Source organism: Tribolium madens, unplaced genomic scaffold (genome assembly GCF_015345945.1).
Source record: "Tribolium madens isolate multiple individuals breed KSU strain unplaced genomic scaffold, Tmad_KSU_1.1 Scaffold_11;HRSCAF=98;Tcas5.2_LG3b, whole genome shotgun sequence".
In the NCBI taxonomy this organism is placed as follows: domain Eukaryota; kingdom Metazoa; phylum Arthropoda; class Insecta; order Coleoptera; family Tenebrionidae; genus Tribolium; species Tribolium madens.
Window position 1 is genome coordinate 2,793,866 of NW_025400975.1, and position 17,917 is coordinate 2,811,782.

At 31.3% G+C, this 17,917-nt stretch overlaps 1 protein-coding gene across 1 annotated transcript in view; it reads right to left on the reverse strand.

Annotated features, from left to right (window-relative positions):
• LOC123006324 (otoferlin-like) overlaps positions 1 to 17,917 on the reverse strand; it is a 57,702-nt gene that overhangs the window by 7,123 nt on the left and 32,662 nt on the right. The window contains exons 9-19 of the mRNA XM_044400731.1: positions 16,328 to 16,514; positions 16,089 to 16,275; positions 10,798 to 11,196; positions 7,642 to 7,832; positions 7,396 to 7,593; positions 7,232 to 7,348; positions 4,821 to 4,973; positions 4,535 to 4,735; positions 3,105 to 4,484; positions 382 to 516; positions 64 to 335 (exon numbers count right to left, since the gene is read on the reverse strand). Coding sequence (XP_044256666.1) covers positions 64 to 335; positions 382 to 516; positions 3,105 to 4,484; positions 4,535 to 4,735; positions 4,821 to 4,973; positions 7,232 to 7,348; positions 7,396 to 7,593; positions 7,642 to 7,832; positions 10,798 to 11,196; positions 16,089 to 16,275; positions 16,328 to 16,514 — 3,420 coding nt within the window. The remainder of the gene's footprint in view (positions 1 to 63; positions 336 to 381; positions 517 to 3,104; positions 4,485 to 4,534; positions 4,736 to 4,820; positions 4,974 to 7,231; positions 7,349 to 7,395; positions 7,594 to 7,641; positions 7,833 to 10,797; positions 11,197 to 16,088; positions 16,276 to 16,327; positions 16,515 to 17,917) is intronic.

A 17,917-nucleotide genomic window follows, 5' to 3' on the forward strand; every position in this document is an offset into this window, starting at 1 on the left:
CCCCCCCGAAATATAATCCTGGTTAGGGCCCTGCTTTTCGATCATTAAATCCCGGATGCTTACTTTCCAAAAACTGGATTGAGCTGTTTTGAGATATAATTATCCTTGTCGCTGATTCGCTTTGATCCGAGTTGGATGACGACGTATGGGTCGGCTTTCCCGTTCAAGTCCATGGGATGGAGATCGTTGGCTTTGACCACATAAACGCGCACTAGGACGCGGATCGGGTCGTTCGAAGGTAAGCCTTGGAAAAAGCCGAATTGCGGGTCGAGGCCCATGATTGTGTGGTCCTCGATGTCTTTGGGTAAAGGCCATTTGTACACTTTAATAGCGCCCTACAAGAAAAATTACCAATGGAAATGTTTAAAACTGTTGAGTTACTTTGAAGTAGCCGACGACTCGACTGTCGTCTTCTGAATCGTCTCCAGTCTTTTTTCCTCTGTATAGTTCAAAAGTGTGCAACCACTCTTTGAATTCGCCAAATTCGGGCACGGCTTCTAGTTCCGTTGGATATATCTAAAAAACAAAGCTTAAAATGAATAAATGAATGTCAACAATTGATTGACAAAGTTCGAGGAGTTGTTGCAAGTTGGAGTTAGTTGTACAAATTTTTTGAATTTAATCAAAATTGCTTGGAATTATTTGGAAGTATTTGGAACTATTAAAATTATCTTTGGATTGTTTAGAATAATTAGTGGAATTATTTGTGAATTACTGGGCTTCTTTTTGGAAATATAGGAAATAACTTTTTTCCAAAATTACGTAGAATTTTTTAGAACTCGGTATTAATTTGGAATTACATGAGTTATTTTTGAATCACAAAAATTATGTTTAAATTACAGAAATTAATTTGAAATTGTATGAATTAATTGGAAAAAAGGGAAATACGATGGATTATTAGAACTACTAGAATTTTGGTGTTTTTTTTTAAGTTACTGAAGTGTGAACTGAATTTGTGAATTATTGGATTTTTTTTTGAATTTATTGGAAATATTTTTTTTGAAAATCATGTTGAGTTCCTTAGATTAATTTAAAATTACAGAAGTTACTTTGGTATTTTGAAAATTATGTTGAAATTTTGAAAAATATGTAGGCATTACAGGAATTAATTTGAAAAATATAGAATTACGATGAATTATTGAAATTACTAGAATTATTGTAAAATTACTAGAATTTTAGTGAGTTTTTTTTAATTACTGAAATTATTTGTGAATTACTGGTGTTTTTGTAGAATGACTAAAGTTTTTTTAGAATTATCTAGGTTAATTCTAAATCGTAGGAATTAATTTGAAAAAAAAATGGAATTACGATAGATTATTCAAATTGCTAAAATTTTTGTAAAATTACTGAAATTTTTGTTGGAATTAGCGGAAATAATTTCTTTTGAAAATTACGTTGAATTTTTTAGAACTATCGGAATTAATTTGGAATTACATGAATTGGAATTAAGTTGAAATTACAAAAATTAATTTGGAATTATAGAAATTAATTTGAAAACAGTGGAATTATTGAAATTTTAGTGAGAGTTTTGTGAATTATGTTGGAATTACGAAAATTAAATTGGAATTAAGTTGAAATAATAAAAATTAATTTGGAATTTAATTGGAAGTTAATCTGAAATCAGTGGAATTACTGGAATTTTGATGAGATTTTTTTTAATTACTAAAATTATTCGTGAATTACTGGTATTTTTGTAAAATTACTAAAATCTTTTTAGAATTATCGTAGATAATTATGGTAGATAATTCTAAATTCAAGAAAATGGTTTGAAAAAAATAGAATTACAATAGATTATTAAAATTACTAGAATTTTTGTTGAAATTAGCGGAAATAATTTCTTTTGAAAATTACGTTACGAATTTCTTAAAACTATCGAAATTAATTTGGAATTATATGAATTATTTCAGAATTACAAAAAATATATTGGAATTACAGAAATTAAGTTGGAATTAAGTTGAAATTACAAAAATTAATTTGTAATTATAGACATTAATTTGAAAATAGTGGAATTACCAAAATTTTGGTAAGATTTTTTTTTAATTTACTGAAATTATTTGTGAATTACTAGTATTTTTGTAGAAGTACTAAAATCTTTTTAGAATTATCGTAGATAATTATCGTAAATAATTCTAAATCGTAGGAGTTGATTTGAAAAAAATAGAATTACAATGGATTAATAAAATTAGTGAAATTTTTGTAAAATTACTGAAATTTTTGATTCAATTAGCAAAAATAATTTCTTTTAAAAACTGCGTTGCATTTCTTAGAACTATCGGAATTAATTTGGAATTACAGGAATTATTTCAGAAATACAAAAATTAAGTTGGAATTACGAAAATTAAGTAAGAATTAAGTTGAAATTACAGAAATTAATTTGGAATTGATGAAATTAATTTAAAAACAGTGGAATCACGATGAATTATTGGAAATACTGGAATTTTGGTGAGAGATTTTGTAGAATTACTAAAATCTTTTTAGAATTATCGTAAATAATTTCTTTCAAAAATTTGTTGATTTTATTAAAAATTTCGTAAACAATTTGAAATTACAGGAGTTATTTTGGTATAATTACAAAGTTATGTTGGAATTATGGAAATTAAGTAGGAATTACAGGGATTAATTTAGAATTACAGAAATTAATCTGAAAACAATAGAATTACAAAAAATTATTGAAATTATTGGAATTTCAGTGAAGTTTCGTAAACTTCAGTGGTTTCTTTTTGGAGTTAGGTACTGAAACTATTTGTGAGTTAATGGAATTTTTGTGAAATTACTGAAACCCTTTGAGGAATTATGGAAATTAATCTGAAAACTGGAATTTTGTTGGACTTTTTTGGAATTAGAATTAGTTATACACACTTTTTTTTCAAATTAATGGCCAATCGACAAAGATTATTGTAATAATTAATAAACAAATTCGTCAATAAATCTTCTTTATTCCGTGTTTTTTTATTGAGTCCTGAGCTTTGATGAACATTCTTTGTACTCTTTTTTTATTTCTCACAGCCTTCTTGTTAACAGATTGCAGATTAAACAACAAAAACATGAAGAAAAATTGTTATAAATATAGGATCCGGGATGGTTATAAACAAATTTCTGTTCACCTTGCATAAAGCCGGTTTATATTTACTCCTTTTCCTCACACTCTTCGGACTAATCCTCGCTGCAAACCTTGACGCCGTCGCCGCCGTCTTAAACCCAAACCTCCTCTTCCCATCCCCCGGACTCTTATCCGACGTATTCCCCGACTGCTGACCATCCTCATCAACAAGAATCTGCAAATTACCGTTTTGCTGACTTAACAATTTCTTCGCTTCCTTCGACTCATCAATCATTCTTTCAATAGAGGCAAAATACTTAGTCCACCAGTCACGACTTCCTTCCTCATCATCGACATCTTCATCAACACTGGGTTTCCGTTTCTTTGCGTTGTCAGTCTTGCTTTTAGAAGCACTTTGTTGCGTCCCATAACCGATAGAAATCGAAATGTCTTTGGGGAGAAGAGGACTCTTTTCTTTGTCACTCTCGGGGAACGTGAGATTGGTTGGGGAGGATTGTTGGAGGGGCATGTCGGGTTTTGGTTGGTTGAGTGAGCGTTTGCGGTCTTCTTCTCTCTCTTTCTTAGTGAGAGGGTTGTACATGTATTTGTGAATTGAATTAATCATGTGGGTCCCCACAAGGGTATATCGGCCAAAGCTGCGACAATCAACAGCCCGGATTGTCAAAGGAGGACGATATAATTCTTGTTCCGGTAAATCCAAGTCGAGGAATTTCACCGAATTGCTAAAATTCGGGTTCTTCCGCGCGTTTTGTATAATTGAGGAGTAGAGGATATGACCGGAGCACTCAATATCGACTCTAGGTTTGTCAACTGTGAGCAAATGTATCCTTTTGAGGTCCCTCAAGCCCCAGAAGAGGACTTCGATGCGATACCGGGCCAAAGTCGGCCTAATCCCTCTCGGAACCGGAAGCATCGGTACTAAATCCTTAAGATCCGTGTCCTTGTAAATGGGAATGTCCTTAGGCGCCGGGAGTGGCGGTAAAGTCCCCCCATCAACGTCATTCGGAAGCTCCAAAAGCTCAAAAGCTGCCAACAATTCACCGGCGTGGTCACTCCCTCTCGTAATATCAAACCACTCCAAAGACGGAGGAAATTTCGGTTTGGTGTAAGCTTCCTCCCTTAATTTAACATGAGCTTTGGCTAAAGCCCTCCCAATAAACTCCGACTTTCCCACTTTGTCTTGGTCAAAAATCTCGATGATTATCGAGGGTGGATCCTGTTTGATTTCTTCCGCCGTTCCATAAATGAGAATCTCGCCGAAAATGAGGAGTTCATCCCAAGTCGGACTTAAAGTCTCGTCGATAACTTGAGTTGTTTTGCTGAACTCCCCCGCGACGACTCTTGCAAAAGGATCAGAGAGCCCCGACGCGTCGCTCCCGATCAAAGACCGCGCTTGGTAAATGTGCGCCCGGAGTTGAAAAACCTGAAAATTGAGCGCAATTTATAAAATACTCCGGTTTTGTGTCAAGTTACGTGTTTTTCGACGTAATGGATGATGGAAGGGGGAAGTGCACGCGGCCGTTCGACGTTTCTAATTTCGTGTGTTGTTTCGTAGCCTTTGGGAATGCCATTAATAAAGTACTTTTTGTGTTTGAGGATTCCGAGCCAGAGATAGATCTGGAGTTTGGCGGGGATGGACCAGCCGCTAGGGCCGGTGCTTCGTTTTCCAGGCAGCTGAAAATGTCAATTTGTAACCGGAAACGGGATTAATTAGACGTGAAAAGCTAATTTTACACAAATTAAGGATGTCGCAACTCACTTTGAGGAACATGGTTTGAACTTTTCCACAATCTCGACCGCTTTCTTCGTCAACGATTGAATAAATAATGTCGCGAGCAGAGATGCGTTGATAAGCTTGACGTTTTCCGCCACTGATAATCCAGAGGAAAACGTCCGGTAAGGCGTGTTGGGGCTGAAATTTTAGCAGGGTGAAATTTTACTACCCTAGTTTTGCTGTTGTTTAAATTGTAAAAATTCTACTTACTAAAACTAAAATGAAATAAAATTCTCAAAAATATTAAAAACTGAAAAATATACTTATAAAAAGAGAATGACGAAATTTTGTTATTTGCGTATAAAGAAAATAAAAAAAATTTCTACTAAAAATATGGAAATTGTAAACGAAGTAAAGCTGAAAACGCAACACACAAATTTTATTTTCCTTTACTCCCGTGCGACGTACAAAGTTTTGTAGTTATATTTAAAAAACAGAAATGAAAAGTTAGAAAATACATAAATTTTTAACACAATGCCTTTGTTTCTCTCTTTTTCCGTAGATAAAAATTACTTTATTCAATCCTCTAAGTTAAAATTGAATTTTATCTACTCTTTTAAAAAATACATCCATTGTTGTATATCTGCGGTTGTTAGTTGCTAACGATCTTTGACATTAGATTTCATTGTTGAATTTTACATTGACATTTATAAATATCGACCAAATTGACTACAAAATTAGTGAAGATTGAATAAAATTTTATATTGTACACGACGATAAAATTTTCATTATCTTTTCAAGCATATTATATATAATTTCAATTTTATCGTCTTGCATAATAAATAACTATTATATTACTAGACGATAAAAGACTACTTTATCTACTGAAATTAGTTCATAAAAGCACTCTTTAACATTGAGTTCAAAATAAACTTATTTTAGGGACTGTTTTGCAAAAAAGTTCGAAAAAACTAATTTTAGAGACACTAAAATGTGTTCGTATTTTTGTTGCAAGATCTAAAATCCAGTTTTTGCGAACTTTTTAGGTACACTAAAAGTACCTAAAATAATGAGAAACACTAAAATTAGTTGTTCAAATTTTTGGAATTTATTCGAAATTGCTTGAAAATGTTTGTAATTAATGGAATTATTTTACTTATTACTGGAATTTTTTTTAAATTGTTTGAAATAATTATGTTGGAATTACAGGAATTAATTTGGAATTGTAGAAATTAAGTTGAAAAAAAAAATGGAATTACTATGGATTATTAAAATTACTGGAATTTTGTTTTTTTTTTAATTACTACATTTATTTGTGATTTACTAGAATTTTTGTTTTAGAATTATCGGAAATAATTTCTTCGGAAAATTACGCTGAATTTTTTAGAACTGTAGGTATTAATTTGGAATTACCAAAATTACAGAAATTAGATTGGAATTATAGAAATTAATCTGAAAACAATTAAATTACAATGGATTATTGGAATTACTGAAATGTAAGTGAAATCTTATTGGTATTTCGGTGGAATTTTTTTGAACTTGGAATTAGTTAAACAGATTTTTTCAAGGTAAGGGCCACTCAAATAACTATTTTACTTACTATTTTAAGAATTATTCAAAAAACAATTTAATTATTAATTTGATAAATTATTAAAATTACTGAAATTTCGGAGCATTTTTTCTTGAAATTATTGTAGGTACACATTTTTTCAAGTTTACCGCCCCTCAAGTAATTATTTTATGTATTATTTGACTGAGTTCGAAAAAGAGTTATTTATTATACAAGACGATAAAGAAATTGTTTATCTATGTGAGTAAAAAGGTTAAGTGTGACGAAGTCACGAGGGGACTTTTTTCACGAGTAGATAAACAATCTTTATCGTCGTGTATAATATTTCGTTTTATTTTGTACTCGCCTACCAGAATTTCTTGAGTATAAACAGTAAATAAAAATTACTTTATTTCACAAGGCGATAAAAGATTACTTTATCTACTGAAATTAGTTGATAAAAGCACTCTTTAACATTGAGTACAAAATAAAAATCATTTTAGGGCCTCAAGTTAACTACTTTTGAAAGCGTAAACAAAAAAATCGTTTGACAAATTCTAAAAGAAAAATAAACAATGATAAGAACATTTCAGAAATTTTCGAACAAAATTTTAGCTTTCTGTATAAAATTATCAATATTTTTTGCATGTATTGTAAAAACTGAAAACGTTAATTTAAAATTTTCACACGTAGATTTAATTTCTAAAAACGACCAAGAAAATTAAATTTGGTTTGTAATATTGAAAAGCTAAAGGTATTTCTTGGGATATCTAAATAAAAAATAAGGTAGGAAAAAAAATTAAAAGCTCATTATTTTTAAATAAAATTTATAATATAAACAAAAATAAAAAATAAAATGATGACTTGAGCAGTTTATAATGAAATTGGCTGAAAAAATTTGGCTCACATCTTCGGTTAAAAATTTCAGCTTGGTGAGATAAGTCTGCGCCGTTTTGTACCGTTCCTTGAGGGAGCTTTTGGTAACAAGAGCTCTAAGATTCCGTGCAGCGTTGCCAATATGTTCCTGAAACACCCCTTTCCAGTTGAATTTTCCCCCCTGCAAGCACTTACAATCTCCCTTTGACAAAGTTTGAGGTGCTCTTTGTCCAACTTTGTTTTTCCCGTCCCCGGACCCGTCATCGACGCTTGCGATATCGTTACGTATTTAGCACAGGCTATTGACAAATCCTCCAACACCTGTTTGAGGCGTGTTTCAATCTCAGGACCGTCCGATTCCATTAGCGAGTTCACCTCCGAAAGGCCGTCTTCCTATTTGAATAAAAGTTTTCATTTCAGTAAACTCAATCAGAGACTTACCAGTTTTTCGGAAATTTTCGAAATTATGTTCGAGTTGTACATGCGTCTCCTGTAGTCGGGCCAAACCGAGCGGATGTGCATGCAAGGCTTGTTGTCCCAGTAAGGGAGGAAATAGTAGATTTTGTCGTGGGTCATGGGTTTAGTGGGGGTCGTGGTGCTCTGCCACGAGCCGCTGTCCGACGAAACGGCCTCTAAATTGCGATTTTTGGAATCATTACAGTGTTTATGCTAAAGAATTGAGTTCGTTTCGAGTTTTATTATCTTTTTATTAAGTTAGGGGCTGTCGAGAAACATGAAACGTTGCTCCAAGCTCCAAGAATGAGAGGAAATGCTACATGCGTTCTTACAAAAGACTATCTCTGGTCTTTGTTAACGAATCGTTTGGTGTTTGGTTGAACAATGCTGAAAGCTTGATTGCAAAATAAAAAACCTGACATTTATATTGCAAAATGCTATGAAACCTGGTTGCAAGCAAGACTCGTGGATTATTAATTTAATATAAAAAAACTAAGAGAAAAACTCTACATTTTGTTTGTATTAAAGTAGTTTGTAAAATTTTTGTTTGTAACAAGTTACAGTTTGTTGTTGAAAAAGCAAGAAAACCTGCACGAGAGTAATCTGAAAATACGGTAATATTGTAGAATTAAAAATAGAAAAAAGGTTGGTAAAAATGTAAATGAACGAATAGAGTGCTCCTTTGAACCACATAGTCAACAAAGTAGTTCGCAACTCACAAAGTAAAAATATTCACGGTTTAAAACCTGAAAACCTCGCAAACTATAAAAGCGTTAGAACTAAAACGAGTTTACTTTCAGAAATATAAACTTTTTATAAACCTTCTTCAATTATCTTGTTTTTCTTAACCTCTTTCATAATCTATTTTCGTTAATTTTATTTAACATTTTTGCATTTTTATTTGTTTCTGTCTAGTTTTCAGTCTTTCTTTCGATACTTGTCATTGTTTACGTCGTTTCCTTTGCTTATTGTAGTTGTTTTTTATTAAACATATTCTTATTTTTTTAAATTTCTATTTTATTTAATTAAAATTTTAGTTTTTAATTATCAATTGCTAGAATCAATTCTTTTTCTACTTCTACATCTATTTGCCACTCAAATTTCTTTTCAATTTTTTTCTATTTAGTCAATTTTGTTCTTATTCCAATTCGAGGAGTTGCCGAATTTATTCATTTTGTGTTTTGAGTTTTTATTTGGCTTTATTTTTGCTTAATATTTTTAATGTTTTCTTTCTTTACATTTTTGATAGTTTTGTCCATTTCTCTCTTTTCATTTCTTTAAAGTTATTATTTTGCTCCTAATTTTTATCTGCATTTGCTTTTTATTTTGAGTTCCTTCTACTTTTATTCCTTTATATATTATTTATATTTTGTTTAGTTCTGTTTTGTTTTGCTATTTTTTTAATTTTAATTTTTAAATGTATAATTTCCTATTTTGACATTCTTTTGCATTTTTGTTTCTGTCTAGTTTACTTCTCTCTATTCAGTCTTTCTTTCGATATTTGTCATTGTTTACGCCGTTTTCTCATTGTACCGTAATTTTTTTTGATTAAATTTATGCATTTTTAAAATTTCTATTTCATTTAATTACAACTCTAGTTTTTGACTATTAATTGCTAGAATTAATTCTTTTTCTACTTCTACATCTATTTGCCACTCAAATTTCTTTTAGATTTTTTTCTACTTATTCTATATTGTTCTAATTCCAATTCGAAGAGTTGCCTAATGTATTCATTTCTGTTTTGTTTTCCTATTTGGCTTTATTCTTGCTTTATTTTTCATTTGCATTTGTTTCTCTTCTGTTTCTAGTTTCTTCTTTCTCTATTTCTGGTGTTTTCTTTCTTTTATTACATTTTTGCAACTTTTTTTCAATTTCTCTCTTTTCATTTCACTAAAGTTATTATTTTGTTTTAAATTTTTATCCTCTTTTGCTTTTTACTATGAGTTCCTTCTACTTTTATTTCTTTATTTACTGTTTATATTTATTAGTTCTGTTTTGTTTTTCTAATTTCTTTTGATTTTAGTTTGTAGTTGCTTAATTTTCTACTTTGACTTTTTTCTGCGATTTTTGTTTGTGTTTAGTTTATTTCTTTTTTATTCAGTATTTCCTTCGATATTTGTTACTGTTTACGTAGTTTTGTTTGCTTATTCTAGGTTTTTTTTATAAAATTTATGTCTAAATTTAATTCATTTAATTACAATTCTAGTTTTTGACTATCAATTGCTAGAATTAATTCTTTTTCTACTTTCTACAACTATCTACCACTCAAATTTATTATATTTTTTTTTCTGCTTATTCTGTTTTGTTCTTATTACAATTCTGGGAGTTGCCTTATTTGGATTTATTCCTGTTTATTTTTTTCTTTTATTTCTGTTGCTGCCCCTGACTCTAGTTTCTTTTTTCTCTATTTTGATGTTTTGTTTCTTTTATTACATTTTTGCTAATATTTTCATTTTCTCTCTTTTCTAGTTTTATTCCTTTATTTATTGTACTTTTTTTGAGTTGTGTTTTGTTATGCTATTCTTTTCTGTGTTCCTTTTTTAATTTAATTTTAATTTTTATTTTGTATATTTTTCTGGCTTATCTTTAGTCAATATTCACAAACAAGAGCCAGTTCTACCAACATAATTGTTAACAAGGCTGAATTTCCTCGTTTTGCTAGGTTTTTCTTGTTTTCACTCATTTTTTATTGTGCTTTATTTGATTTCTGCTGTATTTTATTTTATCCTACTGTTTTTCCTGAAATTATTATTTTCAGAAAGAATTTATATTGTTTGACCCTCAAAATTTACTATTTCTAATCTATTTTCAGATAATGTTTTTATTTCTATTACAATTTTCATAAAAATTTTAACAACTCAAATTTTAGAATTTTTTATTTGTTGTTTGCTAATCAGAAATTAATAAAAAATGTTTCAGTTGTCTCAAATAATCTTAAATATTAACACAGGATTGTGGTCAGCAACCCAAGAAGTGGCTAAATATCATAAATTATTAGCTTCCACTTTAATATATCGAAGCTGTTTGTCCCGGTTTTGGAGCTTTAGCCCCTCGAGAGCACCCGTTTCAGCTCCTAAGTTAATTTATTTAACCACAATAACACTAAACTCTGAATCTTTTTATTGTGCAAAAAAAACTCACCCAATTCGTCGCTGTCGGAGTCGTAATGCTCCCTCGCCGACTCGTTATGCCCATCAATGGCATTCCCTGCATTTCCTATACTAATTTCAAAATAAACCGGCTTATCTCCCAACTTCTTATCAATCATGGACGCATCCAGAATCGTCGCGAAGAGAAAGAACTCTTCATTTTTCGCATACGAGGCTTCATTGACAGGAATCGTTGGCTCGATTTCCACAGCTGAGGGTGCGAGATCGATGCTGTCGGTGATTTCGGTCCGGATTGCCACCAGGAGACGGGCCCTGTAGGAGACCCCTTCCCCCAGCCCCGTGTTTAGACTCGAATGCTCGTCGATGAGACTGTAATCCCTCGTGGAGCCGTAAAGGTGAATGAAGGAAGGGCCGAATGTGGGCAGGAAGCCTGCAAATCGGCCGAATTACCGATGAGGAGAAGCACATCTAGGATGCACAACATGATGAGAAATTCATAACGTGGGGCTAATTATTATTTACGCTTGCAACGCAAAGTGGTAATAAAAAGCTGGCGGTTGGGGTTAAAAGACGAGTGGATGTTATAATGGATGGAAGAGCGTTAATCTTGTTTATGCTGATGGCGGAGTACACACATAGTGACTGGAGTAATTAATTGAAATTCCTGATCCAAATGAGCGCTTGTTAATTTATATTACCATTAACGTATGTCCGACTTGATCAGAGACATTTTAATTGAAGATTAGAGTTTGCTCAAGACCGGGATTTGAATTGATGAAGATTTTCCAGAAGGATTTATTTTGTGACATTTCTCTTGTAAATTATGAGGCTTTATTAGACGTAAAATGTGATTTAAGTTTTAAAATAGTTTAAAAGTGATGACTTTTATGACCAAATGCAGCACCTTTTAGATTTTTGCGCCTAGGCGTTTTTACTTTTACTACGACATTATTGACATTTAGGTACCAATGTTGTTTCTTTCTTGTCTTTTTCGCTACTTTAGCAATTTCTGGAGAAATACATTGTAAATCATCAGCAGCTGCCAACTGCATTAGTTAAATTTAACACAAATTCCGATACTGACGTTTATAATAAGCGTTTTAGTACTTGCAAAGTGTATTGATTATTTGATTCATTTACTTGCTAATTGAGTGTTGCTCTTCACTCTCGTTCTGTATACGTTTGCAGATGAAATAGTATATGTTATTCGGAGTAAAAATGAGTTTATGTGACCCACTACGTTCAATTTTGCCACATAAACTATCACTTTTACTCCTTATATCATAATATTCATAAAAGACTATTTTTTTAATGAAAAATTATAACAAAATTTTACTTTCGTGTTAATATATAGGTTTTAAAGTATTTTTTGTAAGGGTGGTGGCTGAATAAGACAGATAATGTAAAAGAAAAATAAAAGGAGCTTTAGTCGAATCACCAACATTTAATAAAAATGCCGTAAGTGATAAAAAAGGGGAAAGTTTAGGCACTTGTTAAAATAAATTAAACTATATTTTTTAAATAATTTGGTGTGATTTTGTAATTTAAAAGAAAATAATTTTTCACTTATTCTGCTTTGATCTTTTATGCTGTTGTTTCGCTTCAATTGAGTCGATTATGTGTAAACGGTTTACATTTAGGTACCAATGTTGTTTCTTTTTGTTTTTTCCCTACTTCAGCAATTTTTGGAGAGGTGCATTGTGGATCATAATCATCAGCAACTACTAACTACACTAGTTAAATTTTAAAAAAAAAATCTCAACACAAATGTCGATACTGACGTTTATAAGTGTTTTATTACTTGTCCTGATTATTTGATTCATTTACTTGCTAATTGAGTGTTGCTCTTCACTCTCAGATAAAATAGTATATGTTATTCAGAGAAAAAGTAAGTTTATGTCGCCTACTACGTTAAGTTTCGCCACATAAACTATCACTTTTACTCCTAATATCATAATATACACTGGCCGCGAAAATTATCCAGACACCTAAAATTTGGCGGTTTTTCACATTGCAATATTTTTGTTATTCTGTGTCGGATTTCAACGAATTTTTGTTTTGATTAAAGAATGGACTTTGTAGAATATTGTAATTTAATTCAATAACATTTCTAGTTTTCTCTTGTAAATGTTATTATAAAAGTCTTTACATTCGTGTTATTATATGGGTTTTGAAGTATTTTTGTAAGGTTGGTGGCTGTGTAAGACACTTGAAATGTTTTACTTTATTCTGTAAGATCAAGGGCTTAACTCGTGTTTAAATTGAAAATTTGTTTCACAAAACTTTAACGACTATACTCTGTTGTTTTTTTAGAAATAATATTTCAAAAGAAATCTTGAAACTTTAAGATAATTTAAAAGAAAAATGAAAGGAGCCTTAACCGAATCACCTATATTTAATAAAAATGCCGTATGAAATAAAAAAGAAAGTGAAAAGTTTGAGCACTTAAAATAAATTGGTCTGTATTTTTTAAATAAATTGGTGTAATTTTGTAATTCAAAAGAAAATAACTGTTAAATTATTCCCTTTTGATCATTTATGCTCTTGTTTCGTGTTATGAGTAATCGGTGTCGAAAATTTAATTTTTATTTGAAATTTTACCATTGCTAAAAAATAATAGTTTTTCACAAAACACTCTAAAAAATCGAAAATGCAGCCGAAAGCTTCCTTTGTGTTTCTGAATTATTATGCACTTCTCTTAGTGCAGCTTTTAACTCGATAAAGCTTCTTGAGAATTTGAAATGCGAGCGACAAACACAGATTTAACTTTTCTAGTCTTCAAAGTGGAAAAGTAACATTTCTGTGCCGCTTTTCAAAAACTTTTTAGTTGGTTATCAAGTATGTCGTAATTAATTCATTGTGGCCAGTCACGAATTTCAAAATTAATAGATTCGTTATCCTAGGAAACTAGACTTAATGGAATGTAGATTAGGACAGGGAATAGCGGATCGATATGGTAAAACTTACAATTGTGACCAAAATAGGAAAACAAAATTGTCACAAAGAAAGGATGTGATACATCGTGTTTCAACAACTAAATATAATAATTTCTCATATAATCTGTCATAAATTATCACCGCTTACATTTCGGATTTAGTACATGTTGTGCATTCTAGTAACATTATATTTGTGCATCCTAGGACTAATGTAAATGCACCTAACTCTGACACTGTCTAATTCTGACACTTGATAATCCATAATTTGTAGACAACATTATTTCGCCTTAATTAAACTCTAATTAAACTGATATTCAATTGAATGAACAATGTCAGACACTTGACCTGAAAAGGTGGCCTTATCAGTTCTTCTCGTGCTTTAGAACAACACGCGATAAACATGTTTGGTGCATGTAGTCGATTCAGGTTTTGTGTGTTGTTTAATTAAGACAACTTTCAAACACAGATCTATGTTTACTTCAATGCGAAAGAAAAATATAAAAGAAGAAATCGATCTAAAATCAAAACCTCATTACAGACTTTGCCTAATACTCGTATTATTATTAACTTCCAAGCTCCAAGTTTTAGTAAAACTTATAAAATTGGTGTAAGCTATATTGTGTTTTCTTTCAATCCAATGTATCAATTTCAAATAGTGTTTTTTGACTACCAACACGGGTATTATATTTGGCTATTCTTAATTAGATTAAAAGAGAGAAAAAAATTTTTTTTATTTTTTCTATGATGCCACCAAAATTTTCTTCAAAAAATCAAAAATTTTGAAATGGGTTAAAATAACGTTTTTCAGCTTCTATTGGTCCTAGAAATGCAAAAACGTGCGTAAAATGTTATTGAGACGAATATGAGAAAGTCGATTTTTTGAAGTAAGTTTTTGAAGTAAGTAAAAGTCCTAATTACGGCAAAACTGTATCTCAAAAATACAATATTTTGACGTATACATACCGGCTGTCCCAGCGAGATGAAAAAGTCCATTAATAACTTATTTTTGAGACACGCTGTATAGTTGAAAATAATTTTAGGCAATAGACTAGATTAGTATCTATCAATGTCCTACATACGAGTATTTTTTTTTATTTTATCATTTAAAGGTCACTAATGGACATATTCAACTCGCAAGGACTCCTGTATGTAAAATGATTGGCGTCTTCAAAATTCGTAATACTTTAGAAGTTATAGTCAAATCTATATTTTTACTATTTTTGATTTTATCAGTAATTTTCTCGATATCTGAATATCGTAGAACACCGGTCTTTCTTGTAGGGTAAACCAGGGTGATATGGTGAACAAAAAAATTGAGCCCTGTAGAACACAGAAATTGTTTATATAGACAAAATAAAAATACTATTCTTTCATAAAATACTTAGGTAACAACTTAACAGTGTCATAATCTCTTAGGGACATAACAACAATTTGAAAAAAAAAATTTGTTTTACCAAATTCACCATGCATTTGGGTGAAATGGTAAACTTATTTTTTCTGCTAAAACAACATACAATTTAAAGAATTTTCTGTCTTGGTTACAACAATGTATGGCTCCTGCACAAGAATGTTATTTATTATTGGTATTTATATTTATATTACTGAATATTTATTATTATGTATTAGCAAGGGCCCCTACGCAAGAATGATTTTAGCAAAGGCTGGAAACTGTGCACAAATGGTAATCAGTCTAATCGGCGTACGCAACAAATTAAAATGCTCTACGTTCAATAGTTTTTCTTCTAATTGAAAAATTCACAAGTTATCTCACTGCTGTTATAAGAAAATTCTAAAATTTTCCAACTTTCGAACGTTGCTTCAGTCATGAGTTTTATTGCTCCCGGATACAATTTCCGACTTTTGATATAACATAAAGCGACATAGGAGAGTATGAATTATTAAAAATAAGGAAAAGATAAAACATAATTACAAAGGAAGGGAATGAGTGAGAGACTATTACGGCTCGCTCGTTTATTATTCGGCGATTAAACAAATAATGCATCAACGCTAAGTAAATGAAACAAAAAAAATGTTAAAAAATAATGCTTTTTCTCAATGAGATAGCAGATGTGTTTATCCAAATAACCACATCCTCATTTCCTCTAGAGACATCGGATCAATATGTTAAAAATATCTAATGCGAAAACACTTTGTTGACATTTAATACCAACACTCCCTAAAGATAGGAAGGAATACATACAAGTTTCACATATCGACCAATGTTTACTCAGAGTCTAACTTTAAAATAACTCTAAGAGTTTCCCAAGTTTCTGATGTTGTCAGATTAAAGAATCAGTGTCAGACTTAGCTACAATTTTGCCATTTCCGTTTCCGTTTCCGTCGGCAATTAGGTGCATTTACTTCATGTCTTATACCTGAATCTCACCCTTCTCTCCGTCGTTGGAGATGGTCTTGAGGTCGATGAAGTGGGTCCCGATGACGGTGGGCTTAACGGGGTCGTTATCCCTCAATTGGATCTTGATCCGTTGACATAACGGCGGGAACATCTCTGTGAAAACGAGCTGTTCGTTCCAAACGGGTGCATAACTGTGCTTCTTCACGCTTGTTTTACCCTTGGAAAAAACGACAAAGCTCGTCGTTGGACTCATTTGGGTGGTTACCTACCGTCAGACCGGCAAAGGACACTTGAACGTACGGGTCAACGAGATCGCTCAACTCGCCGGTAAAGGCTTTTTTTACGTTTGCCATCAACGAAGAGTTCATTTTTGGTAAACCATCAGCGCGGTAGATTTTCACGATGAAGCGGGCGCGTTGCCGGTCGATGGGCACTCCGTCGGGAAGGAGCAGGTTTCTGGCAAAATAGCAAAAAAAAGAAATTTCATTTAAGTCCATTTGTCATTAAAAAAATTATTAATTTTTTTAATTTTTATTAATTGTAACTCGCGCCCCAGAAATAAATCCCATGTAAGGTGAGATACCAGGAACATGGAAAAAATCCTCTATTTTGTGTTTCTTGTCTTTAAAATATGATAATCTGATTACGAAGAAGAAATTCTTCAGGCGAAGAATTCTTCTTGGTTGAGCGTGGGAAGCATGGCACAGTCTTCCTTGACTTTCTTGACTGAAGATACAATAAAAGTATCGAAACGTCGAGACGAATTTAATGGTTTTTATTTCCCTTTGTCCTGTCAACCATCTTCTACGTAATCAGGTTATCATGGAGAAATGTTAAAAAAATTCTATCTTTAAAAATTTCGAAGTTATGAGAGTTTAAATGTTGTACTTTGATTCTATTTATTTCTGTTGGAAAACTAATTTTCTATAGACTATTAGAAGAGGAAACAAGGAAGCTGTATCCTAAATTGTAACTCTGTTTAATGTTATTTGTGGCTTTTATTAAAAAAAAATTGTACCTTTACTAAATAATTATAAAAAAAATATATACAAGATCATCATTATCATTAAATAGACATAAAAAATGTCAAATGTCAAAAAGTAAAGTCGAAATTTTTTGTCAGAATTTTTTAATAGTAAAGAACAAGTTTTATAAGGGTTGATTTGGCGCACGAATCCCAAGTTAGAAAACGAATGGTTGGCGAGTTTTCTATGGGATGAGTGCGCCAATGCCATTATAAAACGAGTATTTTATGCTATTTTTTCTAATTTGCGCCCCCTTTTTTCTTATTTTAATTAAAAAAATATATATTTTTGTCGCCTAGAGAATTTTGTGTTAGTTGGTATCGGTTGGTAACACTCGGCGCCCACCTGTTTTTTGAGTCATTTCTGACGTCTGTCATTAAAAGTAAAATTTATTATTTATTTATTATTAGTTATTAGTGTTACAACATAATAATAATAAATAAAATATGAGAAATAGAATTTAGTTTGCACTCCGCTCGAAATTCGCGAAATTGCCCAAGCAACAACGCAAAATTTGTTACCTGACAAGTCAGAAGCGGCATCCAAAAACTAAATAACCCTAAATTCATTAAAGCACACACAGAGAAATATTATTTAACAGTGAGTAAAATACTCTCGAATTAAATAATTCTTAATCTTCGATATACGCAAGTAACTATATTCTCCAAAATAGAAAATTATTTGCTCAACCTGCATTTCTTGAGTATAGAAACATAATTGATTTAATATAAATACTTTCATTGAGTTTTAAATCAAGTAAATACAACATTAAGAGTAAATAACGTTTATTATTGAAGTAAAATCTACTAATTCTTGAAGTAAAAAATAATAATT